Below are 26,155 nucleotides of genomic sequence, written 5' to 3' on the forward strand. Positions count from 1 at the left end.
TATATTTTTATATAAATAAATATAAAGTATTAATAATAATAATTAATAAAATATAATAATAATAAAGTACTCATTATACTGTCTGTCCAGTATATATAATACACATTAAATCATATATATATTTAATTATCATAACGATAAATATAATAATCTTGTATAATATTGAAGAATACGTGATGAATTCGTGTCGAATCTTCGTGAACCGCGAATATAAGAATAATCTAAATAATACTTAATTAGTACTCCGTCCTGCTCTGGCAGCCAGGTACGACAGAGATAGCGACTGCTCGTTATAACGTTAATAATAATAATAATTAATTAAAGCTAGTTGAAAAAGCGTGCGTTGATAAAGATTAGCGAGACGTGGCCTGATACGGCGACAATATAAAGCTCGTCAAATCCAGATCCCACCATAAATCAGTTCCCGAGTCGGCAGCAGTTAGACGCGGTAAGAACGGGTAATTTAAGTTCAGACGCAGTGCCGGTGCCGAAGAATCAAGACATGAGCATACCGACGTTCGAGAAGATGAACCCGATGTTCGACAAGACGTTGGAAGAGATTCTGGAGAAGAATTTACCAGAAAAGGAGCTGGCCGAGGTGAAACGACTGATCTTGGGCCGCGAGATGCAGTAAGAATTTTATTTTCGTTTATCAAATAATTTAAACACCGTTTCGGTAGGAAATATTTTTAGAGTTTGTGTATTCGGAAAATTTCTGAGAAATCGCCTATAAATAAATTGTGTTTACTCCGAGACGAGAGAAACTCAGGCCTTTTGTCTTTGCGTTACGAACAGGCCGCTGCATCTTCCTTCGTGGTCAGGAAGCCATGACCTCGACGTCCATGGATATATTATGGGTGGCGGCGTGCAGGAACAATTGCGTCCTCCGCGCGTAGTCCGCGTGGGGTTGATTCAAAACTCTATAGTGTTGCCGACGACTGAGCCGTTGCAGAAACAAAGGAACGCACTGCATCTGAAGATCCAAAAATACGTAGACTATGCCGCGACCTGCGGCGTCAACGTGCTATGCCTGCAGGAGGCTTGGGGTGAGTCCGAAGATCTACAGGATATAATTTAATAGTTATGTTTTGGGCAGCTTCTTGAATATATAAGAGACCATTTTGTGTCCGCAGTTAACTTGTTTTCTTGATAAGACTGTATATTGAGGATATGTACATAAAACCTTGAATGTAAATAGAATTATGTAATTCCGGTCTTAAATTAGTATCGGTAGATTAGATAAGAACGGCGAGGCTGTCTTCGACTTTCTTCTATACATCAGATTTAATTCTTCTAAAAACAGTTGTTTAAAAAAATCATACAAAACATGAAAAAATGAAACTTGTAGCTATGCCATTCGCGTTTTGCACCCGCGAGAAATACCCCTGGTGCGAACTGGCTGAGGACGCCGAGCACGGTCCGACTGTAATTCTGATGCGCGAGCTGGCTCACAGACACGGAATGGTGATTGTCTGCCCGATTCTCGAGAGAGACATCGCACACGGCGAGACTTTGTGGAACACATCCGTGGTGATTGAAAAGGATGGGACAATAATTGGCAAGCAGAGAAAGAACCATATCCCTCGTGTAGGCGATTTCAACGAATCCGCTTATTACATGGAAGGGAACACGGGACACCCTGTGTTCGACACCAGTTTCGGACGCATTGGTATCAACATTTGCTACGGCCGGCATCATCCCCAAAACTGGATGATGTTAGGTCTGAACGGAGCAGAAGTACGATTTACCTTCTTAATAAATAAACGCATTAAACATAGCGCAAGTACTTCACGGAGAAATCGAATTGTAAATTGCAGATTGTATTCAATCCGTCTGCTACTACTAGCCATACATCTGAACCGCTATGGTCCATCGAGGCGAGAAACGCAGCTATTGCTAACAGCTATTATACCTGCGCTATCAACCGCGTTGGAACCGAGAAGTTCCCCCATGAGTTCACATCAGGCGACGGTGGTCCCGCGCATCACGACTTTGGGCATTTCTACGGGTCCAGCTACATCACTGCTCCGGACGGTGCCAGAACTCCAGGCCTGAGCCGCTGTAAAGATGGCCTCCTCGTCTGCGAAATGGATCTGAACTTGTGTCGCCAGATGAAAGACTTCTGGTGCCTCAGAGTACGTAACATTCAATCAGAAGATTTTACACTTACTAACTGAATATCTTAATTCCAGATGACCCAGAGATTGGACATGTACTCGAAAGAACTGTGCGAGTACGTGGAGAAACATTTGCATTTCAACCATACAGGGGAGACAACTGAGCAAATGAAACATTCATCCATCCAAACGAAGAAGACGATGCAAAAGTAAACGGGCCCGAGAGATGAAAACGAGTTACATATTTTTTTACTAAACATGTATAAATCTTCGAAGAAATATACAAATGCATTTGAATAGAAATCTAAAACTGAGTTTCGTATAAACAGTTTTATTCTCAGTCATTATTTAAAAATATAAATAAGTTGTTGGAAAATGATAAGCGTAAGCTACACTCCTAGTTTAAAATACTTTTTACATAATTACAACTCCCCAATCGGGGGTGAGGGGTACTACGGTTAAGAATTTTCTCCGCGAGATTAACTCGCTGCACCAGCGGCCAACGTTGTGTTGTGTGTCTGTTTTCGGTAATTAAGCGCGTCTTGGTACGCTTTTTTCACCGCTTTTCTATCTGTGGGCTTACGAGATTCGATTAACTTCGCTTCGTCCACTTTTTGCGAAACGCCCAGCTTCTCCAATTTCTCACCAGGCAACCACTGCCTGTAACAATTAAGTTTGTCCGTCAGGATTATTTATATCAGAATTTCTTATAACACGAAGAGATAAAATTACAATTACCATGTTCTTTTGGTGTCGAAGAAGAGAACAAGGAATACAGGCTCCTTGTAATTAACAGCGAGCGCCAGTACGTCATCGGGTGGCGCTGGTATCGGTACACCTTTGTGCACCGTGCCTCTCGGCGTGTTAGGATCTATTATAAGAGCCGGGTACCACGGATAGCCGCGACACTTGGCCCAGACGAGTTGAAGAGCCTCCAAGCCGTTGCTCGCCGGGCTTTGCTTGCTCGCCGGCGTTTGCTTGCTCGTCGGGGTTTGCTTGCTCTCTAGTTCTTTCTTAGTCTCGTCTTCCTGCTGTTTCTGTTTCTCCTCCTCCACATCTGGGGTAGTCGATCTGCTCGTCGAGCAGCTGCTGCAGCTCGACGACTGACTCTCGCCTTCAGCCGCGTCACTGTCCATCGTCCCGCTTCTGTAAAAATTCATTTTATCGATTGACCATTTGAAAATGGATTTACTTTGGATGTCTTTTTATTATCTGAAGAGAATTACGCACCTATAGACTTTGAAACTGTCGTTCTGCTTCTTCTTATCGTCCTCCAAAACGAACATCTGATTACTTCTGCTAGCCCTCGCCTTCGCTTTGCGAGTGAATAAAACAGCAGTTCTCCTGTTCACCCCGCCTCCGCCAACGTCTTTCTCCCCGGATTGTAACTCGGTCTCACCGCGACTTCTGTTCGCGCGATCCCTCTTTCGGGACTTAGACGCCGTTTGTTCGTTCTCACCGGCCGGGTCCAATTCCGGGTAATCCTTCCGTGCCTGTTCAATGAGGGCACCTCCCTGCTCCTTCATCTTGATCCCCGCCCGGTAGAACATCGTGTCTTTACGATTGTAGGCCAGACAATTATTCACCATTAGATTGAAGTCTGTTTCGAACGCGCTGATCGTGTCGTATTCCTGCCTCTCGATTTTCGTCTGCATGGTGGAGAGGTCCATGGGATGGGTCACGATATCTAAATAATCCGGGACCTCTTTGATGTTCACCGGCTGCCCGAAAACCTCGTTCACGTCTTTCACCTTGATCGCTTCTAACAAAGTACGCAGAATGCTCTCCAGTGGGCGTAGTTCGAACCACAAACATTTCTCCTTCACTTTGAACAATTCCTTCTTCAGTTTCTCCCGTTTGCGGACTAACTCGCACAGTAGTCGCGCCCGCTCGAGATCCTGCCGCAGGCATTGCCAATACTTCAACTGGCGGTACATCTCCCCGCGCAGTTCACTGTCCGGCGGCGGTGAAGAGGCGTCACCGAGCGGAGGTGGCCTTGACTGAGGATGCGAACTCTGAAGCCTCCTGAGAAGCGGGACACCGTTCCTGTACTGCCGTTTCAAGGTCCAGTACGCTATCAACCGTTGTATCAACTGGCTCCGTTTAGGCAGTCCTTCGGCCAGACTGGCGATCTCTTTAATACGCTCCGGTGGTATGGTTGGAATCGAGATAACAGGAGCGGAAGAGCTTTTCTTGTTCGCGATCGCTCGCCTCCTCGCGTCTGCGGGATTGGTCGAAGGTTGGTAATCAGGAGGCGTGTGGGCCTCGCAGTAAGCCGTTTTTTGTACTAACATCGGCTCCCCGTTCGCAGGTTGTACTGTCCTCATCCGCATGCAGAGGCCAGCCTGTTGCGCGCACGTCACATGAAACGCTGCGTAACAGTTGCTCTTGTGGCACTGTATACACGCGCCAGACCCTCTGCGTTTACAAACGCAGCACGTGAGCCTCCACCGAGCCGCAGGTATGCTCTCGATGCTGTCGATCGGCTCTAGGAACACCGTGTTGGCGAACCTCACTTCTGGGATCCACAGGGCGCACACCACGTGGGCCCACGTCGCCGGCCGGTCGGTCTGTTTGAAGGCGCCGCCTCTATTCGGGCACAGAACGCAGTCCACGGCTCGTGATGGACTCTGCAGGCATCTCCTGCACAACCATTGTCCCTCAGGAATGTACGGTACGCCGTAGCAGTCTTGGTGAACGGCGAGGTTACACATGTCGCAGAAGAGGATCGCGTTACTGTTCTGACACTCGCCGTCCATGCAAATGCAACAAACCGCGTCCTCGTCGGCCGCAATCCCACCGCCGCCGTTACTCTGTTGCTGGAAGTACGACTCCTTTTCCAGCCTGTCCATCAACAATTCGAAAGTATCGGGTTCTAACGGTGGACTCAAGCCAGAGGCTAGTCTCCTCTCGTTTACTATAGACAACCAAGCAGTGTCTTCCTCGTCCAGATCGTATTCTACTTCACCTAAGAATGAAAATCGAAAATCAGTATAAAGTTATGTTTACAGGAAGTGTATTTAGAAAAATGTAACGCACCATCAAGTTCTTCTCCACTGCGTTCCATGAATCTGATGTAAGAATTCGGGAGCGGTTCCGCCACACCGAGTTGTTCCTCGTATCCCTCGATCTCGTGAACATTGGCAACGGGTAAGCTACTGAGTACGTTCTTCTCTTCCCTCTCTTTGTCTGTAGGCATCCCCTTCGTAGGCATGTTCTTGTCATCGAAACTGTTTCCTTCCAAAGAGATGATAGGAACAAGGTCATTGATCCCAATTTTGAACGACTTGTTCTCTTCACCGATAGGATTCACCTGAAAGATGATAAATACATTTAGGAATAATAATTATTGTGCGTTTTATTCAATCGTCACTTTGTAATCTTAAAACGTGTCGCGTACCAAAACGAATTTCGAAGATTCCTGCGTGTTCAGTGTTTCGGCGTTCGCGGGACTGCCGGTATCGTTGTTGATACCGATTCTGCTCCTCCCCTTTTTTTTGTTCGACTGCGGGGTATTCATCTTCGGTCACGATCCCGCCCCTCGCCGTAAACGAACGTGGTTAGATCACCCGCACTTTCATAAACTTTTGTCCCGTTTTTATATGTACTTTTAAAGCATTCTGCTACGAATCTGTTTCGGTTTCGTGCATCGAAACTAACCCATCCCTCATTCTCAGGCGCATACCGCCCGTCGTATGCTATCTACTTGCATTAAATTGCATTCGACGAGGAAAGGAACGCTCACGAATGTTTGAACAGGTAAGTGCAGTGCTAACCAATTCAGGCGGCAAGCTTAATAATAACTGGTATTATTATAACGACGCGTTTGCTCGCCAATGGCACGAGTTCCTCACGGAATGAAACGCCTTTCAATTGGTGAATCATCAGAAAAATTTATCTCCATTATCCCCTGTTCAAACGTGCTCAGATTTCTCCTATATAATAACAAGACTCGTTCGGCGAAGTACGCAGTTTATTTTAAAATACACGTTTTATTTACAATCTTTTTTTTCTAGAACAATTATGATAGAAAGCCGCCATTACGTGTCGAAGAGCCGAGAGAGACGTGCAGTTTCTATGATAGACGGTGAGAAGTGACTCTTCGTAAGATCTGCGTATTAGAAAACATACAACGTTATCATTAATCTTAGGAGGAGGTATTACAAATATTTAAATATTTTCGAAAGTTGTTATTCCATTTCGAAAGCGCGATAATCTCGATCGATGCTGGCGCTGCCTGTCGAGAGCTGATCGTATTCGAAGAGCAGCGCCGTTTGAGCCTGTCGACCCTGGTTCTGAGTACTCAGTGCGCGGTAGTGGGGGAGGGTAAGAGATCTAACTTTACACCAGTCATCAGCAGTATTTGCTCCCGTGTCCGCAGCTTTGGTTCGCATTGTCGTAATCGAAAGTTTTCGTTTGCATCGGGCCAGAGAGTTTGAGCTAGATAAACCTTAGCCTGTGTTCAGTGAGAGTGCGGGTCGCGCGGGGGCAACCGGAATTAACTGGATTCGTGCGTCGAGGGACTTTGATGTTCCGCTGAGAATTATGTCGGATACTGGCGCAGGATTACGATCGGTCACACGTCAAGTCAGCTGACATATTGCGCCCTGCTACACCGCAACAGCTCTTGGTAAGTGTTGCAATCCCGCGATCCGCTCGTCAACGGCGACTATTTTTACCGAATAACCGTGAATTACGGGGTCCGGGGTGACCCGCGGCACCGTTCGATTTAACGCGTACACACACGCTGCCGAGTTTTTTCCTTTTTCTTCTCTCTCCACGGCGAGGTCTAGCCTCGGGTGTATACGTACGTCCCGTTCCCTCTCGCTTCCGTGCCCTTCTCTTTGATCCCCCGACTCTCCGGCCCGTTTCTCCCGATAAAAAGATGTCCGGCCGCGACGTGGAATACGCGTTACGCGCGCGGGACAAAGGAAACGACGCAATTCCCAAGCGAGGTGTGCGTACGTTTCTCAAGGATATTATAGAAGCCATGTCTCTCCGTGTTCCGTTCCTTCGTGCTCTTTAACTGCCTACCTGCCAGCCTGCGTACCTGCGTGCTTGCTTGAGTGGATGCGTGCATGTGTGCCGATGACGGCAGCAGCGCCGATCGCGATTCAAGCGCAAATGCACACTTATGCATTTATCCTCCCTGCGGACCTCCCCCCGCGGTTTTCGTACCCCCTTCCGTGCACCCACATCCGCACTGGTCTTAAATCCCCACCTCTCACGGCTCCCCGTGCGCTCCCTGGACTCGACGATGCCCGTTTCTATTCTTTCGTCTATTCCCGACTAATTTAGTTACACAATACCCGAGGAATCGTCGTGGACGCTGCCTCGAATCGAACCTCTAATAACGTCCAATCAGAGGCCCGCCGCCGTTCCACGCTAGTTAAGCAATTTCCTAATGAGTCGCAGGTTTCGCTTTGAGGTTATAATACCTCCACCCTTGCCCCGAGAACGCGCTCGTTTTCCCCAGGAATCTTATCTCTTCGTGGCAGTCGAAATGATAGAGATGACTTTCATCATCGTGGCACGCATCGCGAACATGCGAGCCACGGCTCGTTTTAAATACCGTCCCTCTCGCTGTTATCTCTCCTCCCCGTGTCGCAGCCTCCTATCGGAGTGGCGGAGGAGGAAGAGGCGGCGGCGGCGATCGTAACTCTCTCGCGTGTGCGGGAATCCATAGGTGGCATTCACCAGGTTGGAAAATCGAACCACCCACGGGTAGAGCGGCGGTTTATCGTTGCGTCGATGGCCACGGCGACCGCGTTCCCCGCTGACCACGCGAACTTAACGCGGTTCATCCGCGAAATAAAATCAACCGTGTTCACTTTATGTGTACTTGTACACGGCGTTCGATTCATCATCCAGCCGAGCAAGCCACACCTCGCTTTCTTCGCGAGTGTTAAAATGGCTGCACGCGAAATTACCACTAATAATGAGAAGATGCTTAATCGTAGATCCGACGTTGCCACGCGTAGATCCAGCGCGAAGTTCAAATCCAGTCCGGCAAGTCACTGCGTGCGAAACGTTGCGATATCGCTTTTCGACGTGAGTCAGTCGCTTATCGGTTTGAATGAACCGATAATAAAAATCCGTGACCATGTACGTGCGACGTGCCCGAAGGTATTCCCTGCACGTGTCATTGGACTGTACAGATGGATTTCGTAAGAACAATGAGAGGCCGCAGTTGACTGACAGCCAAAATACAATCGCGACTATTTTAGACCGCCTTTATCCATCCCTCCTCTTTGTTTTGCCACCGCCGGGTTTTTATGCACTTCCGTTTAACTCACCTCGAGCCTAATTCCCAATTACGTTCTCATTACTTTTTTTCTTTTACACAAAAGCCGATTATTCCTAATATAATTGTTTGCCACATACTAGACCGCGTTCGTTACGCAACTTGAAAAGAAATCTTATGTATCTGTCATGCAAATACGTGCGGGATTGGAATTCATCGGAGATTGTATTAGCGTAAACAAGCGGGAACCAAATCGGCGTGATTTATACGTCGTTGCACGTACGGTGACTAGTTGTTTTCGAGCAGTTGGCTGCGATTAGTAATTTCTATTGTCGCGGCCTTTGACACCGTTGAAAGAAGTTCGAAGACCGAGCGTTTTTCCCAATCGGGAACAAAAGCGAACCCAGATAAGTTAAAGCGGAAAACAGGAACGCGTCATTGTCGAGAAAATGAGTCAAACGCTACACGATACGATGACGAGTAATCGCGACTAACTGAGCCAGTCGAGCATCGGTTTCGGTCGTGGCCGGTGCGATCGTTTCGCACGCGAGAAAACTGTACTTAAAAATCGGCTAGTTACTTTCCGTTAGAAAGTGTTCTTCAATCCTATTTGCTCCGGTAACTTTCATTGAACACCATCGTTTTTAATTGGTCGCCGCGGGACGAGTGTTATTGTCATTGTCAGACCGCTATAAGTGCGTCACGTCGAACCGTTCGACCGAGGATTGTGTTTTATGTCGGCGACGTTAAAAATAGTGGACCGCGTAATTTCGTAATTCGATTTTACGCGTTAGAGAATTGTTTACCGAGACAATTTGACACCAGCGACGTCACGCTTCTCGAAAGGTAGATAATTTTGATAAATCTCAACGCTTTCCAAAAAAACAAAATAAAAATGAATCTCCCTGAAAACTGCTACGATTCATTCGTTCGATGAATGATTTTCGAATTGGCAGAACGTCCCGTTGGATAATTTTTTTTATCGCGATACACGGAAGTGAAATTTTTCGGGTCACGCGTATAATTAAATCGCTTAGCTGTCCGATAACCTTCCGCGTTTAATGCGACGCTGCTGCATCCCGAGTGGATCCAGCGATCCACTCAGGGTTAGGCGAAAAAACGAGTCATTGCACGCGCGGTTTATTTGCGCTAACAACGAACTGTTCTTGCGTCACGTGGATTCATTGTTAATTTTGATACACGGCCGACTCGTCAGTCAGTTAGGCGTTTATCGCACGAATGCAATTCGACGGGTAACTAATATTAGAGCTCAAGGAGGAGCACCTCTATACACGGGCCTCTCTCAATAACGCTGGCAACTTTTCGAGATCGAAAGAAAGGAATCTCGCATGCAGATTCATCCACGTTTGTTTCCACCCCTCCTGGAACTTCCTACCACGTGATCGCCATTTGATTCTTCTTTCAATTACCTACAGTGACGTCACTGGTTCCGAGGAACTAACGGATTTAAATCCCGTTCCTTTAAAACCCGTCCTAAATTTTAACGGCCTTTATTGTTCGTCCTCCAAACGCATTTTTCTTATCCGTCAAAGCAACAGGTCCTATCTAGGATCCGTCAAATGCTTCCCATCAATTGTTTCCTTGTTTAAGTGAAAAAGGATGCTGCGACGTGATCATATGCACGTTCTCTCTGTTATTAATTTATTCGACTGTATCACTGCTGTTTAACGGCATGCGAGAGGTTTTTGTACAGTGAAAGTGAAAACAAGCGGCTGATACGGTCGCCTGTTAAGGAGTTCGTTAGCTGATAGCTTACCGTGATTATCTATCTTTGTTCGAGGTATCGGGAATACAGAAGTCTTATCATTCATCGAAATTCTATTATCTTCGACTGAAGAAAGCGTGGCCTTCCCTCGTTTTTCGTTTCGCATCTGTCGGCATTAATCGAACGACACGTAGATAGGGACGGCGGCACGACATCTACCGATCAGCTCTGGAAATGTATAAATAAAACACACCGTCACGTCGTGCACTCGTCGTCGGAAACGCGTACGTACGTACAGACGAGTATTAATTTTCTGTCCGCGAGGAGGAGAATCGCGTTCGTTATCAAGCAATTATCGAGGAGGGAAAGAGGCGGCCGAGGAGTCGGGAAAATCATGGTGTAAGGAAGGTACCGTGCGCGCAGACGTGGAACCAGACCGAGGAGTGAGTCGTGTTAATACGTGCGAATCTGAGAAGGAAAGAGAAAAAGAGCGACGAAAATAAGCGGCGGAAATTCAAGTATTCTCTGGGGAGAGAGAGAGTGTGTGTCCGTTGGATCCGTGAACCGGCCGTGTTCGTTACTCTCGCCCGTCCGTCGTACCTCGGACAAGGATATCGTCGTTGTTCGCGTTTCGCGTTCGCGCTAAACAAGAGGCGAGGCCTCGGTAAATTACGCGAGATACCATAACCTTATCGTTCGACGGGCAAGTGTGCGCGCGTGTGTGTCGTCGGTTGTACGTCCGCCCAGAGAGCCGAGCGATCGCCATCATGAAAACATTTGGCCCGTCGTCGTCGTCGTCGTCGTCGCCGTCTTGGTCGCCGCCGCCGTCGTCGTCGTCGTCGTCGTCGCTATCGTTTCTCCTTCGACCTTGCAGGTTCCTCGGGTTTAAGTAATATCGAGCGCTCGAGCGCGAAGTTGCACGCACAAAGCGAGAAACGAGGAGAGCGCAACGAGACCGAGAGAGACAGACAGAGAGACGAGGCGATTTGGTAACGTTTCGTTTTAGCTCGCCCGAGGGAGGGAGAGAGAAGGAACGAGAGAAGGCTCCGAAGAGACAAAGCGAACGCGCGCATCGAGAGTGTGGCCAGAGGCGAGAATTGCGCCGCCAGGATTTTTACCCGAGAGGCACGACGTTCAGGAGGGAACACCTCCCGGCCGACGGAACCGTCGGAGTATCGGTCGTCGCGGCCGCATCGGATCCCTAAACGTGTCCCGAACACGCGACGAGGACAGGACGGCGGTGCGCCCACTTAAATGCCTCGAACGAATTCTTACTCCATGTTGTGCGTTGGTTGCGACACGACTGCGTGTTGGAAAGTGAGTAATATCACGTTTCCTTCGATCACGCCTCATCATCCGCGGACGTTTTAATTGCGACGAGAACGCGAGGTTCGCACCGCGGAGCATTTGACAAACGCGTCGAACCCACCCGACCCCCTATACCCCCCTCCCCTCCGGCCGACGGGCGATATCAAAAACGTTAGGTCCCTCTTCCTACTGCTGCCTCTCTTTCTTTTCTTTTCTTTTTTTATCTTCCGTCACCGTCGATTGTTTCCTTCTGTACGACCGATTTCTCGGTTTTATTTTGCCCTCGCAGGAATCGCGCTGTATCTCTCTCTCTCGCTCTCGCTTTCGCTCTTTTCCTCTTTCACCTTCTGTCCTTCTCCCTCTCTCTCTCTCCCTCTCTCTCTCTCTCCTTCCCGGGCACGGAATTTGTGTGTTTTTGTACTATAGGGAACGGCCCTTGATCTCGAGATATCGCCGACGATTTCTCCCGGTTCTATGCGTAAACTTCTCGGTGTGCGTGTGTGCAAGTGAAAATTTCGACATGAAAGCAGCCCGTGCATCTGGCGAGCTCTGAGACGTCGACGCTGTGTTTGTCCGCTAATCCCGTCGATATCGATATAATGTGTCTGCTATGGTGCAATGATCGCTGCGTTTCCATCGTCGTTTTAAACCGGCACCGGGACCCGATCACGGGTTTTCGTTAATCGGATCTAACGCGCCACGAATCGCCAACCCGTGGCGGATATACGTTTAATCGGGGCAACAGTTTCGCGAAAATTATACGTTCGTGCCTCGTCATCCGTCGGATGAGTCCGCGGCGAAAGTTCTGTTCTGTACATCATCGCATTCCTTCGTTCGTCGTAGAGATTCGCGATTTCTCATACACGCTTTTAACGTAACCTCCGCGCGAACCGACCGACCGACCCATACCACCGACCACCGTACCCGGTTTTACACGCGGGTTACGAGACGCTAAACTGTGCTGTATTTTAATAGGTGAATGTATGGTGACACGCGGTCGAGAAGGAGCAACTGGAGAGCGAGCTGTGGCAAGAGACGCTTAATTATCTCCCGTTTAGTTGACTGCAATTTGCTCGGCGCAGCCTCGAGTGATTGCAAGAAAATAGGATATCCGAAGATCTAAGGACTTGTTTAATCATTGCGGTTTCAAACGAGAGGACAGAGAAGATGGAGCGAGAGTCGAATCCTATGCAAGCTCTGTGCCGCAGCGGCTGCGGATTCTATGGCTCGCCAGCCACGGATGGCCTTTGTTCTCTTTGTTACAAAGAAAACCTGAAGAAGAAGCAGCAGCCTCCTGTGTCCGCTGCCACTGTACCAACATCGCAAACCGTCTCTGGTAACGCTGGCACGTTGCAAGGCGGTTTCGGTAGTCCTGCAGCTACAGGCACTACCGCCCAACCTACCATTCCTACCATACCTCAACCAACGACGGATCTACCCAACCCCAAAGAAGTAAGTCCTCATCTCTGGTAGCGAGAAATTCAAACCTGCAGGGTTTAATATCTACACGAGTCAGGTCCCTCTTCCTACTGCTGCCTCTCTTTCTTTTCTTTTCTTTTTTTATCTTCCGTCACCGTCGATTGTTTCCTTCTGTACGACCGATTTCTCGGTTTTATTTTGCCCTCGCAGGAATCGCGCTGTATCTCTCTCTCTCGCTCTCGCTTTCGCTCTTTTCCTCTTTCACCTTCTGTCCTTCTCCCTCTCTCTCTCTCTCTCTCTCTCTCTCTCCTTCCCGGGCACGGAATTTGTGTGTTTTTGTACTATAGGGAACGGCCCTTGATCTCGAGATATCGCCGACGATTTCTCCCGGTTCTATGCGTAAACTTCTCGGTGTGCGTGTGTGCAAGTGAAAATTTCGACATGAAAGCAGCCCGTGCATCTGGCGAGCTCTGAGACGTCGACGCTGTGTTTGTCCGCTAATCCCGTCGATATCGATATAATGTGTCTGCTATGGTGCAATGATCGCTGCGTTTCCATCGTCGTTTTAAACCGGCACCGGGACCCGATCACGGGTTTTCGTTAATCGGATCTAACGCGCCACGAATCGCCAACCCGTGGCGGATATACGTTTAATCGGGGCAACAGTTTCGCGAAAATTATACGTTCGTGCCTCGTCATCCGTCGGATGAGTCCGCGGCGAAAGTTCTGTTCTGTACATCATCGCATTCCTTCGTTCGTCGTAGAGATTCGCGATTTCTCATACACGCTTTTAACGTAACCTCCGCGCGAACCGACCGACCGACCCATACCACCGACCACCGTACCCGGTTTTACACGCGGGTTACGAGACGCTAAACTGTGCTGTATTTTAATAGGTGAATGTATGGTGACACGCGGTCGAGAAGGAGCAACTGGAGAGCGAGCTGTGGCAAGAGACGCTTAATTATCTCCCGTTTAGTTGACTGCAATTTGCTCGGCGCAGCCTCGAGTGATTGCAAGAAAATAGGATATCCGAAGATCTAAGGACTTGTTTAATCATTGCGGTTTCAAACGAGAGGACAGAGAAGATGGAGCGAGAGTCGAATCCTATGCAAGCTCTGTGCCGCAGCGGCTGCGGATTCTATGGCTCGCCAGCCACGGATGGCCTTTGTTCTCTTTGTTACAAAGAAAACCTGAAGAAGAAGCAGCAGCCTCCTGTGTCCGCTGCCACTGTACCAACATCGCAAACCGTCTCTGGTAACGCTGGCACGTTGCAAGGCGGTTTCGGTAGTCCTGCAGCTACAGGCACTACCGCCCAACCTACCATTCCTACCATACCTCAACCAACGACGGATCTACCCAACCCCAAAGAAGTAAGTCCTCATCTCTGGTAGCGAGAAATTCAAACCTGCAGGGTTTAATATCTACACGAGTCCCTCGTTTTTGTTCGACGAAACAGATAAACAGGGAAGATCAAGAAAGTGAAGTAGGTGTAACCAGTGGAGCGATAGCAGAGGGGTCTGTGAGCAGCGGGGACGCAGATGACTGCTTCGATGGCAAAGAGACTGACAAAGAATCTAAGAAGAAGAAAAATCGTTGCGCCGTGTGTCGCAAAAAAGTTGGATTGACGGGTGAGTAAGCCGTGTTTGCATGTGAAAACCACGCAGGCCGTGTCTATTTTTAATTGATTCACGTGTCTCGTTTCGCTGTTCTGTTCGTCGACAGGATTCGAGTGCCGTTGTGGGGGACTATTCTGCTCTGTGCATCGATACAGTGACAAGCACGACTGCAAGTTCGATTACAGAGAAATGGGCGCTCAAGAGATTCGGCGCAACAATCCAGTTGTTGTTGGTGAAAAAGTGCAAAAAATTTGAACTATTTAGTGCGTAGATCGTTGGGAAAATGGTTATATAACTATATAAACAAAACACAGAATATAAAACAAAAAAACGGAGAAAAATCGAGATAAATTATCTGGCAGCTGATTGCGCGTCGAGGGGCGGGGGACCGGGGTTGGATGCGAATGAGAGGAACGTCGTGTACGAAAGGGGGAGAGTGTAGCAGGGCAATTAGCGTGAAAGGGTGTGTGAGCGCGAGAGCAACGAAGCGGCGGGTGTCGTGTTAAGAACGTGCGTAGGGCGAAAGTGCGAGCTTCGTTTTCTGACGACCGAGGGAAAGAATGATAAATTCAACAAGAAACTATTGGTTTGTACCACGATAATACGCAAATTATAATATATTATACAAATATATATATAGAGGAACGCCCGAGACACAGACGAAATTTCCCGTGGGACAGGAAAAGGAAAGGAACATTGGGGAGGACTAAGGGACGGAAATTAGAGTGCGTGCCGCGCGTGTACGAATGATTCGAGTAAAAATTTTTGGATGCCAGTGCCATGTCAGATTGTCGTCTTTGGCGAGAGTTTAGAGAAGAAAAAAAAGGAAATGGAAAAATATCCAGAATATATTTGGTTCTAACCGCTGCCAGCTTACTACTACTATTACCTTTATTATTAACTACGATTATTACGGTTTATTATTATTCTATCTCTTATGTTTATTAATTTACTTAAAAACGAAAATGGATCGAAATGCAAAATTGGCGTACGAAAGTGTTTGTTTGTTTTTATTTTTCTTAAGAGATCGTGGAATTTAGCTATGAAAGGGGAAAGAGAAACACGGATCCTTGGTGTGGCCGGTCTTATGAGACGTCTCATTTGGGACTTACGAGTGTTTTTTTTTCTTTTTGTTTTAACCGAAAGAGAGAGAGAACGAGCGAGTGAGCGAGCGACAGAGAGAAAAAATTTTATATTATACATATAATCTATATTTCTGTTTCCGTTCGTAATATCCAAAAATGATAAAAAAAAAGGGAATGTTGCTTAGGTAGTGGCTGACGTTGATGGGTGATCACAATCCTAGGTTTAACGATTAGTCTAATAATTATTAAGTATATTAGTCTATTGATTCATAAAAATAATGCAATGAAGTATAAGTAGTACTGTGTGTTTATGTCCAATTTCACGTGAATATAACCAAGCATTATTCCTCATTAAATATGTTTCAAACTATATTTGCAAATCAATTATTTACGCCACGCGTTTTGCGGATCTCCGCGAGGAGGACAGAGACCGAGGAGGGGTTAACGAATTCTTCGTGCGGTTCCCCGAGAAAAAAAAGCGAATCGAACGTCGTTAGACGATAAAAATTAGGTTGTGTCCACGTGAGTCGTCCAGTCCGGCTTTCTCGAGGTTCATTTTTCCCGTTCCGAATTTAATAAGAATTTGTTGAGCGTATAATTGGTGCTAAAATACACATTGTACGACGAAAGGCCAGCCAGATGTGAGAGAACAATGAGAGGCCCCTCGACCATCGGCCCTGTTAATCGACGAGCGATAAAACAAAGCGACAGCGACAACAGTTTCTCCGTCTGTCTTAACCATTTTCTTCCGTGTTGCAATACTTTTTAACGAAACGAAACAAATCCAGGAAAAAAGAAAAACGAGTAAGAAAAAAAAGAACAGATGCGTATGTTTCAGTTTTTTGTTCAGCGTGTCTCTGACTCTTCTTAGGCTAGGCTCGTAGTTGAGAGAGAGAGAGAGCGAGAGAGAGAGAGAGTAATGAAGGAGCTGCTGTAGATGTTGAGTTTTATGTCGCTTCTACTAAAACGATTGGGCGAGAAACGAACCGTTGCACGAGGCAACTTATTGTAAAGAAAGAAAGCATATGAAGGAACAGAATAATTTCTTCGTTGCTTCGTGAAGTTTTTCGTGCCGAGTGTTTCTTTCTCCGCGTATCGTCGTCTTCTTTCGAACGTGCGTGAAAACCACGATAGCCGTCACGCTGAGAGTTTCGCGATTTTACGGACGGAGTCCTGTGGGCAGTACGTGGCGAATTGTGAGCGTTGAATGTAGGGGTGAGAGGCGAGATCACCGCCGCCATACCGTTTTTCATTTTTTACGTGCATATTATCGATGCTTTGTTCTTTTTCCGAGATCTTGCGACGTCGTCGAAACGAGAACGGCATAAACCCGATGCACAGAGAAAGAAGAAGTCGTTGTATTAATTACGTTGATTAGAATAAAGTGAATCGTTTTTCATTTCAGTGCCACGTTATCGATGGTCATTTATTTTATGACGTAGCGAAATAATTGTATTTTGCAGAAGAGAGAGAGAGAGAGAGTGAGCGAAAGAGAGAAAGAGTGTGTGTGAATGAACGAGAGCGATTTTATTCGTGACAGAACTTTCGCATATACACACTCTATATTTGCCGTGATCACAGACACACAGATAAAAATACATATACATAACAGTACACTAGAACACAGCCACAAACACATAACACACACACACACGATGAACGTAATGTCTAATGGACAATATATTATTAATGTGTACAGAGTGAGACTCTATTGGTCGTCACGGTTTTTCAATTTTTGTAATCGTCGTATGGAAAAAGAAATGTTATAAATAAAAATCGTATTGTTTCAATAGAACTCATCATCAGGGGAAGTTACATCGCCGAACACTCCGAATACATGCACACGACACGCGTCCATTTTCGTTTGTATTATTATTAATCCGCGGTAATTAATGCAGATCAGTTTTTCCGTTTTCGTCTGGTTGGCCTCGAGAGAGACAGACTCTCAGATTGAAATTATACGATTATTATTTAACATTTTCCGATCAGAAAAGTCCTCTAATTGTTAAAAAAAGAAGAAGAAGAATAAGAAGAAAAATGGAAGATATATCGTTCGCAATTTGCTTTCTCGAGATTCGTTGCGCAGTGATTTTCGTTGTGGCGCGCACCTTAGAGGCAAAAAGAAAGAGAGAGCGAGCGCGAGAGAGAGAGAGAGAGAGAGAGAGAGAAAGAAATCGAGAGAGCGAGAGGAATAGAGCGACGGCTGGGAACCGAAGAGAAGAAGTGACGTTAGAAGAAGAGGAGGTACGCACACCGATTATCAATAATATCGACGGAACGGTTGCCTTCAGGCCTTCATCCTATTTTAGGCATAGCATATTTTTCTAAGATTGTAACGCGAATTAACCGGGGAGAGTTCGAGTCTTGCCTATAGCGAATGACATGAGGAGACACGACGGTTTGTGCGAGAGTGTGAAAGCTTTTTGAATGAATGAAACGGTGAGGAGGGGGGGGGGTGCGGGGAGGAACCAACGGAGGACGGTTGATTTTTCGCGATCAGTTGAACTAAATAAATAAATCAATCCGAACCGGGGGAACGACGGATGGCAACACAGCACCGCGTTAGTGCTCGGCTGACTATATTAAGGACGTAACGATGCTTGTAATTATTACATGATTGATATTAGTATGTTTAAGCGATTAAACAAAAAGGAACGAAGTAACGTCGACTTTGAATATCTCATGCGCAGGACGAGTCGGACTTAAACGTTTTAAAAACGATTCGTGTTTAGGCGATCTTTTGTATCTTCCCGGTAATGTGAAATGAAAAGTTATTGGAAATTATTATACGCGGCTCGTCCTGCGTATTATTATAAATTTACCATTCTTTCGACAATGACACACACGCTTTAGATATATATTATATCTTATTTAGGTTCGTTCGTAGGTAGAAAAAAAAAATGGATATCGATGTTATTAATTCGTTTCTACTCTTACGATTTTCCTCTAACTTTCGTTTTCACGACGTACCTCCTTGCAAAGAAAAAACAAATAACCGCAAAGCTGCTATTATCAAAATCTCTCTTCGATCGTGTATGTCGATCTCTCTCCCGATGGTTCTTGCGACCGTTTATAATAATTATAGTGGATTATATTTATGTATATTTAACAGACAAAATATATATAAATTTACCGCCCTGTAAGAGACGCGACAGATTCAAAGTTATTTCGCGTTTCGCGGCTCTCCCGAGGCGAAACGAATTTTAGTAAACAGGAGGAGGGGTCTCCTTTTTCTATTCAGTCGAGGGAAGATGCTGACCAGTTTCCTTTAGGGGCGAATTCGTAGCAATTAATAACGAAAGTGATGCAATCTTAGGACAATAAGGCATATAGGAGGCACGAACACGAAAACACGAGTTTTCCTTTAGTCGAATTATCATTATCATTATTATTATTATTATCATTATTATTATTATTAATTATTATTATTATTATTAATTATTATAATATGTAAACGTTGTCTGGGGTGAAAATCTTGCGAGAACCTAGTTTGACGATTACTCCAACGTGTGTTATCATGAAAAGAAACCGATAGCACTCTCTGAAATTAATGACCAATAAATATATGGATTATTTGAAAATAGAAAGCTAGAGATGTTGAAACAAGTCCCTTTTTCGTTAATCGTTAACGAACTTTGTCACTGACCAAAGTAGCAACCACGATCTTATATTTATAAGATCGTGGTAGCAACGATGAACGCTAATTTTTATTTTTTACGAGCAATACTTGTTTCGTAATTAACAGTGCGCATGCGCGTACCGGAAGCTCGCTCGCAGTTGCCGCATCCGCGCCGCTCCAGTTGTAAACGACACGCTCGTTCAGCGATTGCGAAGCGGCGTTACAAAGGATTTTTTAACCGAAAGACCATCCGGTCTTCGATTAACTTAAAGTAGCCGCAGGAGGGACTTGCATCGTCGTGGTCGTTGAAAAAGTGACTAAAAATGTCGATAGGAGTACCGATCAAAGTGCTCCACGAAGCGGAGGGCCATACCATAACCTGCGAGACAAACACGGGCGAGTTGTATCGCGGGAAATTAGTGGAGGCCGAGGACAACATGAACTGTCAAATGGAGAAGATCACGGTGACCTACAGGGACGGTAGGGAGGCTCAGTTAGAGAACGTTTATATCAGGGGCTCGAAAATCAGGTTTCTCATTTTACCGGACATGTTGAAGAACGCGCCGATGTTTAAGAGACCTGGTGGCAAGGGCTCAGGCACCGCTGGCCGAGGGAAGTCCGCTATCCTCCGCGCCCAAGGTTCATACCCAACTTACATCAAGTTTCTGTTAAAATACACGAAAACTAGAACAGTAATAATAGAGGCCCGTGTCTCGTTGTTTCACAATAGACTTTACTAGCTGGGTTTTGTTTCTTAGCGCGCGGGAGGGGCAGAGGTCAGAACCAGAGAGGTAGAGGTACGGGGTCGGCGCCGTGGCTAAATCAACAGAACCAACCTGGAGGATCTCAAGCAGGAAAAGGACGAGGATAAACAAAATGAAGTTTCTAACAAGGGACACTGATTCTGCCTGTGACCAATCTTCTTATATCGTTTGTACAAGAAGTATGATTAGACGTGGAAGTATTATAATAAAAATATGGAGCGGTTTTCCAGATTTTCCACAACTCTTGTATTATATATTCCAATATTGATAAGGTTTAATAAAAAATATCTATATTTTAAGTATATTCTTTGTGTACGTTTCTTAATACCCCTTACCGTCACCAGGTCGCGCTATAATCCATGCGTTCGGATGCATTGACCAAATGACCGTCGACCTTGCAGCCTGCAGAGCAGTGCCAGGGGTGCCAGGTCAGACACGCTTAGTAATTAACGTTGACATCGAATCAGCGAGGATGCTGGCTGTAGTCGATCATTAACTAGTCGAGAGTTTCTATAATTTTAATTATCGTCCATTATTGATCGGTCCTGAACAAGGGATTCTCGGAGACGAGCGAGACGAGTCGATCGCGATGGACAGGAGTACCGAGCAGAGGTACGACGACGAGACGTCCGAGCAGCCGGTGGACTACAGTAAGAAATACAGCGAGAGGAAAACCGCAGCCGAGAACGCGACCGACCGATCTTGTAAAAAAGAATTCGGTGAACGCGGCTCGAAAGTGGATTTATTCGGCGATTACGCCGAGACCGATCTGGACCAACCGACGGATTACAGTTTACGTTACGCCGAGGACGACACCGACGACGATGAGAAACAAAGCCCGGAATATTTCCCAGGAAGCGTGCAGGAAGACACGGTGAAGACTTACTGCACGGAAGGTACTCCGTATGAAACGCCGTTCAATTTTTCCACTGCGACTTCCATGTCCGATTTGCGTCTGGAAGACACGAAGGAGGACAGATCGGATTCGCAGAAAAAGAACAAAAAGTCAGACCGCAAGGAAGGCATGAATTACGAGCGTTCCCTGTCTCTCAATTGCAACGAAGACGGTCTTGGAAAGAAACTGGAAGCTTCGAAGAATTCTGAGAACTCGGAAAAATTGATTAATTATTATCAACCTGAGACGTCCGGTGGATTCTCCAGGGCTAATTCTCTGAGCTCCCTTGGCAGTGCTACGCAGAGGAATAATACTACTACGATTTCTAAAGCACCCTCGACAGATTCCTCTGATAAGGACAACGTGTCGGAAAGGGTCGATGCTGCAAGTAGCAGCAATAATGCAAACGGTTTACGTATATCAGATGAGACTGATAGCCCCACGGAGGGGAAGAATAATTCTAGGATTATGGATAAAGAAGGTTTGCAATTTCTACTTTGATGTTTCTGAGTACAGTCTTATTTATCTATTGGATTATTATTTCAGGCAAGATGGTCACCTTCAGCAGGCAAGACTATTACGCTGAACAAACACCTTTAATGTTCTCACGTTGTAGTTCCCTTGGTTCTCTGAGTGGATTCGAGCAGCATTCCATACACGACGATCGTAGTTCCATCGTCAGCGACTTTAGGTAGTGCCTCGATATTCAAAGTGCCTCGATATTCAATATTTGAATGAAACGAGATTCATTTAAAATCGTGTTGACTCAGCCGTAGGACCAGCGGTGTCGTGTCTCCGAGCGAACTGCCAGATTCGCCGACGCAAACGATCCCTCCGAGTCCTCGGAATCATAAAAACCAGTGCGCGGATTTCATAAGCAAAATACCTGAAGAAGCAGTAAGACCGCCGGTTCGACATTTATGTATGCAATGTTGTTGATCGCCGGTGAACGAAAATTCCAAGCAAACTTTCATTCACAGCGTGTGCCCGAGTCTCACCGCTGATACATCTTTCTTAGGACCGATTATTTTTAGCTTATCCGAAATGTCGTCCGACGACGACCAGCGTTTTCGAGGACGATATTGCTACGTTCAAAGAGGAATCGACGCCGATTGAATTCTCCACGGCTACCAGTCTCAGTTCTCTGACGATCGACGATGAGGTGAAAATCCCGAACACTTCCGAGCCTCCGTTGAAAGAAACAAAAGAAACTGAGACCAAAGTGGAGAAAGACGATAAAGTAAATTTGCCGGAGGAGAAAGTTAGTAACGTTGAGACTGAGAAGGAGCAGGAGCAAGTGAGCGACGGTGACGAGGATGACGAGGACATTCTAGCAGCTTGTATCAGTAGAGGAATACAGAACAATAGGTACTCGATTAGTACCTCACATCAATTACTATCATATTTCATTATTCGTATTTTAAAGGTACAGGCAATCGTTCAAAACTGTGCAAAAACCACACCAGCCAGAACCATCGAATATATTGAGTCGCTGTCAAAGGACGCCAGTTTTGAACAGGCTGGAGCCTCCGGTTCTCGTGACTCCCGACGCTCCGGCGACTGCCTCGAAGGCGAAGCCTGCGATCGAAGTCGTGGCTGCTCCGGACTCGGTGCACGTTTACTGCACGGAAGACACGCCGGCAGATATTTCTCCCATGGGCTCCCAGTCCAATCTCTCGGCTCTATCCATGCCTAGCGTCCAGGAAGACGTGGAGAGGCCTGAAGAGGTGAAATCATCGAACGAAGTCGAATGCCACAGGAACGATCTCTCCGACGAGAGCTCCAATTTATCTGGCGAGGATGAGAAGATTCTTGACGAGTGCATTCAATCGGGAATACCAAAAGTAACCCGTGAAACGTTTATGCTATGTATTTATTTTCTCATTAATTAAAAGAAGATCAGAAGACTTGACGATCTTTCGTTGTTTCAGGTTCGACAGATAACCCCCCCTCCGACGAATTGCATTCCATTTGCACAGAAAACTGAGGTGCCAACGCAGAGATTTAACATCTGCGGCACTCCCTCGTCATCGCCAGTGGAGAGCGCGAATAAAAATCCTATTCTCCGAAAACCGATGTCCCGTGCAACGTTAGATAACGAGAACGATCCATTCGACAGTCCGAATAATTCAGACGACGAGGCTATCCTCAGCGAATGCATAAGATCCGCTATGCCGAAGGTTCGTATCATAATTTCAAGTATTATGAATTTTAATATTAAAGACGTTAACTTTAGGTTAGGTTGAACATGTCCACGCTTATGGGTCAGTTATCGCAGACCTCCACGAAGTCTAAAATGGTTTCTCGAAAACCGTCGTCCATTCCATACCGACAGCCAGAGTACAATGAACGGAGCAAGCCGCAGCCGAAGAAACCAGTGCCCTACGAGGACAATTTAAGCCTGTCAGAAGAGGAGGAAGACATCATGTTGGCTCAGTGCATAAAATCTGGAATGCCAAAGGTCGCTCTCTTGATTCACATCATGAAATAATAAATCAATCCCACGTTGTTAATTTAATTTATGCTCGCAGGCCTTGAACGTCTCTTCCAATTCGTTTACCTCCGCGAAGAAGCAACAAGATTACTCGAAGACTAGAAACACTGCCGGTTGTTACGCGAACAAATCTTACACAACGAGAAACGCCACGGTGCAGACTCAGCCGCCGCACAAGCCTATAGAAACCGACCATCACGGAGGTTCATCTTGCACTTTCCATTCTGCCAAGTCGCAAGAGGCCAGGAATCGGCAGATTCTCAAAAACGGTGTTAATCCGTACGAGAAGTTGAACGCTTTATCGTGTGTTAGGAAGTATTCTCATTCGGAGCGGCAACGTAACGTAAACGAGAATATTCTGAGGTCCGAGGTGCCTAATTGCAGGTCGCCCGTTTTACACGGGGCCGACAACGACGACGACGAGCCTTATAGAAACGTCGTGAAATCGAACGTCGCTCCTTCCAGGCATAGTTCCGTCAGCTCCCTCAGCGAAGAGGGTTCCCTCGGGTCCATAGAAGAATGGGCGCTCTTAGAACTGTGTATCAGTTCCGGGATGCCCAGGAACAAGTACCGTTTGAAGGGAATCAAAAACGAGGGGAACGTGAACGAGGACCGTGAAACGATAGCCGAGGACAATTACTCGATCTGCAGTTACAATTCTTACGTTTGTAAAACGTAAACTCGTACAAGACTGAATAAGAATTTTTGTATTGAGAGGGCCTAATCGTATTTCGCGTATAATTGAGAAATGTTTCAATCGATTCGTCCCCCTCGGGTTTTATATATTTTAATTAATCAAATGGTGCAAAGGGAATATTTTCCGTTAAATAAAAATATATCATGATCTCCTTCTATCTTTCAGTAACTCTACGCTTCGGTTTCCACCGCCTAAACTGTTGTACATTGTAAGAATAAGCGTATTTGATAAAAGTTACGATTGTTACGTTACATGGCGTCGATGAATAAAATTTCGATCTCCATTGTAACCAGATTTTTCAATAAAACGTCCAATCGAACTTTTAACCCCACTTCTTCGAGATAATAAATATTTATCTAAAACGCGAGCTTGGAAACGTGTAATGAAGAACGCCGAACGCTGTTATTTATTACAGTTACCAGTTTTTGCATCCGCCTATCGATTTCCGGGCTGCCAATAAGTATTCATCGTTTAAAACCAAGCGACGAACGGTTTCGTGTCCACAAGATTTTTAAAAGAATTTATTTAAAGGTCAACAGGATTAAAGGGTTGAAGTACTAACTTACTAAACTTACTAAATAGTTGAAAGGATCCGCGGGCTGGGCACGAGTATCAGTCGTTCAGCCCTGGATAATTTCGTTGATGATTAACAGAGCGGGGCTCGCTGGAGCATGAAAAGATACCGCCTTTCGACCGCTATCCTGTTGCCCTTCGATGAATCCTAATGACCACCTGGCCGGCATCCAAACCTATTTCCTGCACGTATAAATCTTCATATACCCCTGATTCACGTTTACAGTAAACCGCGACTGACTCAGTGAACGAACGTACCTCCGTTTGAAGAAAAATCCAAATAATTTCCCAATACAATAATAATGATGGTGCAAGTGATCAGTTAAGAATTCTGTAACATTTTTAATATAAAACTAAAATCAGTCGAATATTAAATTTAATATTAAGAATTTCTTATCGCGTTTAAATTAACGTAGCGATGCCATTGGAGCATTGAAGGCCCGAGGCGAGTTTTCAGTCCCTTTTGTCGCTGTTTTACGAGTCAAGGGCATGCAGCTGCACCCGAGTGCATTCTACGTGTCAGCATTGGTCCTCTTGGCAGCTCTTCTGGGCGATGCCTGTTGCGATGATAGAGCGACGTGGTACAACGGGTTACGAACCCTCCTTAAGAATTGTCCTTTGGATCCTTGGAACAACTCCGAGCAGGACTTTCTGGAGAAGTTCCGGGCATGCGTGCAGGAACACGCGCTCGCCACGCTGGACTCGCTCCTGGCCAATGACGTCATACCGGTGTTCGACGGGCTGAATTTGATCAGATTGAACGAAGACAGGGTGAATTCTACGGATAATTACACGGAGAGGTATTTTAATAATTCTCGTAGGAATTCATAATTTGAAGAAAATCTCTTATGACATTCCTCGTTCTTAAATTAATATTATTAGTTGTTCTGTTCGTTTATAATTAAATTGACCTATTACATAAATGAAATTCACAGTTAAATTCGTTACACGGTTTAGTCGTCCAATGGAATTTATTACTGTTATAGTTCTTGTCTCTGCACTCGTAACGAGACGACATAAAGCACTTGCGATTTCTCTCCGCTCTATTTCTCTATCATACAAAGAGCAGCTTCAATGAAGCGAGCGAGCGTTTATCACGGATGAAGTTCAGGTCACGCAACCTGTCGTGACTGGCTCTTTTAAAGGATCCCTCGAGATTAACTTAAAGTTCAATTAGCTACAAGTCTCCAAAAATTGAGACCTTCTTCGAAGTCTATCAAAGGGAAGTTATATTTCTTCTTTGGTTCCAGCGATGTGGATGACGATACCAATTGGGCTAGCGTTGTTGTAAGGCGAATATTGCGGGTGCTACGCACTCATGTATTTAAGGTCGACGTGAATCACTTGGCCAACAGTCTTGCCTCTGTCAATAGCACGGATGTGGACAGTCACAGAATTCAAGGTTTGTTAAAAATTAAAAATAATAATAAAATTTTCACGTCGAATCAATCAGTTTAACTGTAATAAAGATTTGTTGAATATGCTTTATAAAATATTCTAGTATTTAAACAATAAAAAGAATGCATCCCTTAATTTCATTATAATTAAATCAATATAATATATCTATTTCATATCTTTTCAAATCGTAATAAACA

General features: G+C 45.8%; 6 protein-coding genes across 11 annotated transcripts in view; 5 read left to right on the forward strand and 1 right to left on the reverse strand.

Annotated features, from left to right (window-relative positions):
* The first annotated feature begins 399 nt into the window (after nt 1-399).
* Nucleotides 400-2,420, forward strand: pyd3 (beta-ureidopropionase pyd3). The gene is made up of 5 exons (XM_018035339.2): nt 400-630; nt 796-1,046; nt 1,349-1,737; nt 1,818-2,135; nt 2,193-2,420. Exons 1-5 carry the CDS (start codon nt 503-505, stop codon nt 2,328-2,330), a joined length of 1,224 nt encoding a protein of 407 aa, XP_017890828.1. The 5' UTR covers nt 400-502; the 3' UTR covers nt 2,331-2,420.
* Nucleotides 2,421-2,432: 12 nt separating this feature from the next.
* Br140 (bromodomain-containing protein 140) lies at nt 2,433-5,764 on the reverse strand. The gene is made up of 5 exons (XM_018035337.2): nt 5,518-5,764; nt 5,157-5,430; nt 3,348-5,085; nt 2,856-3,263; nt 2,433-2,777 (listed from the first exon to the last, which is right to left on the reverse strand). Exons 1-5 carry the CDS (start codon nt 5,635-5,637, stop codon nt 2,597-2,599), a joined length of 2,721 nt encoding a protein of 906 aa, XP_017890826.1. The 5' UTR covers nt 5,638-5,764; the 3' UTR covers nt 2,433-2,596.
* A 693-nt stretch (nt 5,765-6,457) lies between these two features.
* On the forward strand, nt 6,458-19,099 carry drn (zinc finger AN1-type doctor no). 6 transcript variants are annotated; one of them, XM_026818867.1, is made up of 5 exons: nt 6,458-6,747; nt 11,094-11,404; nt 12,371-12,847; nt 14,274-14,445; nt 14,540-19,099. In XM_026818867.1, the coding sequence occupies exons 3-5, from the start codon at nt 12,563-12,565 to the stop codon at nt 14,686-14,688; spliced, it is 606 nt and encodes a 201-aa protein (XP_026674668.1). In that variant the 5' UTR covers nt 6,458-6,747; nt 11,094-11,404; nt 12,371-12,562; the 3' UTR covers nt 14,689-19,099. The 6 variants fall into 6 exon arrangements, with proteins under 6 accessions (XP_026674668.1, XP_017890818.1, XP_026674670.1 ...); XM_018035329.2 differs by lacking the exon at nt 11,094-11,404; XM_026818869.1 differs by lacking the exons at nt 6,458-6,747; nt 11,094-11,404 and adding an exon at nt 8,857-9,207.
* A 173-nt stretch (nt 19,100-19,272) lies between these two features.
* On the forward strand, nt 19,273-20,142 carry SmD3 (small ribonucleoprotein particle protein SmD3). The gene is made up of 2 exons (XM_018035327.2): nt 19,273-19,776; nt 19,896-20,142. Exons 1-2 carry the CDS (start codon nt 19,461-19,463, stop codon nt 20,006-20,008), a joined length of 429 nt encoding a protein of 142 aa, XP_017890816.1. The 5' UTR covers nt 19,273-19,460; the 3' UTR covers nt 20,009-20,142.
* Nucleotides 20,143-20,266: 124 nt separating this feature from the next.
* LOC108631426 (adenomatous polyposis coli protein) lies at nt 20,267-24,276 on the forward strand. Its single transcript, XM_018035340.2, has 8 exons — nt 20,267-21,277; nt 21,343-21,487; nt 21,567-21,718; nt 21,831-22,164; nt 22,223-22,640; nt 22,728-22,976; nt 23,033-23,257; nt 23,328-24,276. The coding sequence occupies exons 1-8, from the start codon at nt 20,491-20,493 to the stop codon at nt 23,967-23,969; spliced, it is 2,952 nt and encodes a 983-aa protein (XP_017890829.1). The 5' UTR covers nt 20,267-20,490; the 3' UTR covers nt 23,970-24,276.
* Nucleotides 24,277-25,026: 750 nt separating this feature from the next.
* The window catches only part of Osi23 (DUF1676 domain-containing protein Osi23), a 2,207-nt gene continuing 1,078 nt past the window's right edge, over nt 25,027-26,155 (forward strand). The window contains exons 1-2 of the mRNA XM_018035328.2: nt 25,027-25,360; nt 25,811-25,962. Coding sequence (XP_017890817.1) covers nt 25,050-25,360; nt 25,811-25,962 — 463 coding nt within the window. The 5' untranslated portion in view covers nt 25,027-25,049. The remainder of the gene's footprint in view (nt 25,361-25,810; nt 25,963-26,155) is intronic.

Source organism: Ceratina calcarata, unplaced genomic scaffold (assembly GCF_001652005.2).
Source record: "Ceratina calcarata isolate Rehan_Ccalc_2016 unplaced genomic scaffold, ASM165200v1 scaffold9.2, whole genome shotgun sequence".
Lineage (NCBI taxonomy): Eukaryota > Metazoa > Arthropoda > Insecta > Hymenoptera > Apidae > Ceratina > Ceratina calcarata.

Excerpts from the sequence above, each read along its gene's own strand:
- pyd3 (XM_018035339.2), top strand. The coding sequence starts at position 503 with ATGAGCATACCGACGTTCGAGAAGATGAACCCGATGTTCGACAAGACG. Across the intron at positions 631-795 it reads ATCTTGGGCCGCGAGATGCA|GCCGCTGCATCTTCCTTCGT; the intron begins GTAAGAATTTTA and ends CGTTACGAACAG. Across the intron at positions 1,047-1,348 it reads ATGCCTGCAGGAGGCTTGGG|CTATGCCATTCGCGTTTTGC; the intron begins GTGAGTCCGAAG and ends TGAAACTTGTAG.
- Br140 (XM_018035337.2), bottom strand. The coding sequence starts at position 5,637 with ATGAATACCCCGCAGTCGAACAAAAAAAAGGGGAGGAGCAGAATCGGT. Across the intron at positions 5,431-5,517 it reads AATCTTCGAAATTCGTTTTG|GTGAATCCTATCGGTGAAGA; the intron begins GTACGCGACACG and ends ATCATCTTTCAG. Across the intron at positions 2,778-2,855 it reads TTCGACACCAAAAGAACATG|GCAGTGGTTGCCTGGTGAGA; the intron begins GTAATTGTAATT and ends TAATTGTTACAG.
- drn (XM_026818867.1), top strand. The coding sequence starts at position 12,563 with ATGGAGCGAGAGTCGAATCCTATGCAAGCTCTGTGCCGCAGCGGCTGC. Across the intron at positions 12,848-14,273 it reads ATCTACCCAACCCCAAAGAA|ATAAACAGGGAAGATCAAGA; the intron begins GTAAGTCCTCAT and ends TCGACGAAACAG. Across the intron at positions 14,446-14,539 it reads CAAAAAAGTTGGATTGACGG|GATTCGAGTGCCGTTGTGGG; the intron begins GTGAGTAAGCCG and ends GTTCGTCGACAG.
- SmD3 (XM_018035327.2), top strand. The coding sequence starts at position 19,461 with ATGTCGATAGGAGTACCGATCAAAGTGCTCCACGAAGCGGAGGGCCAT. Across the intron at positions 19,777-19,895 it reads CGCTATCCTCCGCGCCCAAG|CGCGCGGGAGGGGCAGAGGT; the intron begins GTTCATACCCAA and ends TTTGTTTCTTAG.
- LOC108631426 (XM_018035340.2), top strand. The coding sequence starts at position 20,491 with ATGGACAGGAGTACCGAGCAGAGGTACGACGACGAGACGTCCGAGCAG. Across the intron at positions 22,165-22,222 it reads AGAGGAATACAGAACAATAG|GTACAGGCAATCGTTCAAAA; the intron begins GTACTCGATTAG and ends CGTATTTTAAAG. Across the intron at positions 22,641-22,727 it reads TTCAATCGGGAATACCAAAA|GTTCGACAGATAACCCCCCC; the intron begins GTAACCCGTGAA and ends TCGTTGTTTCAG.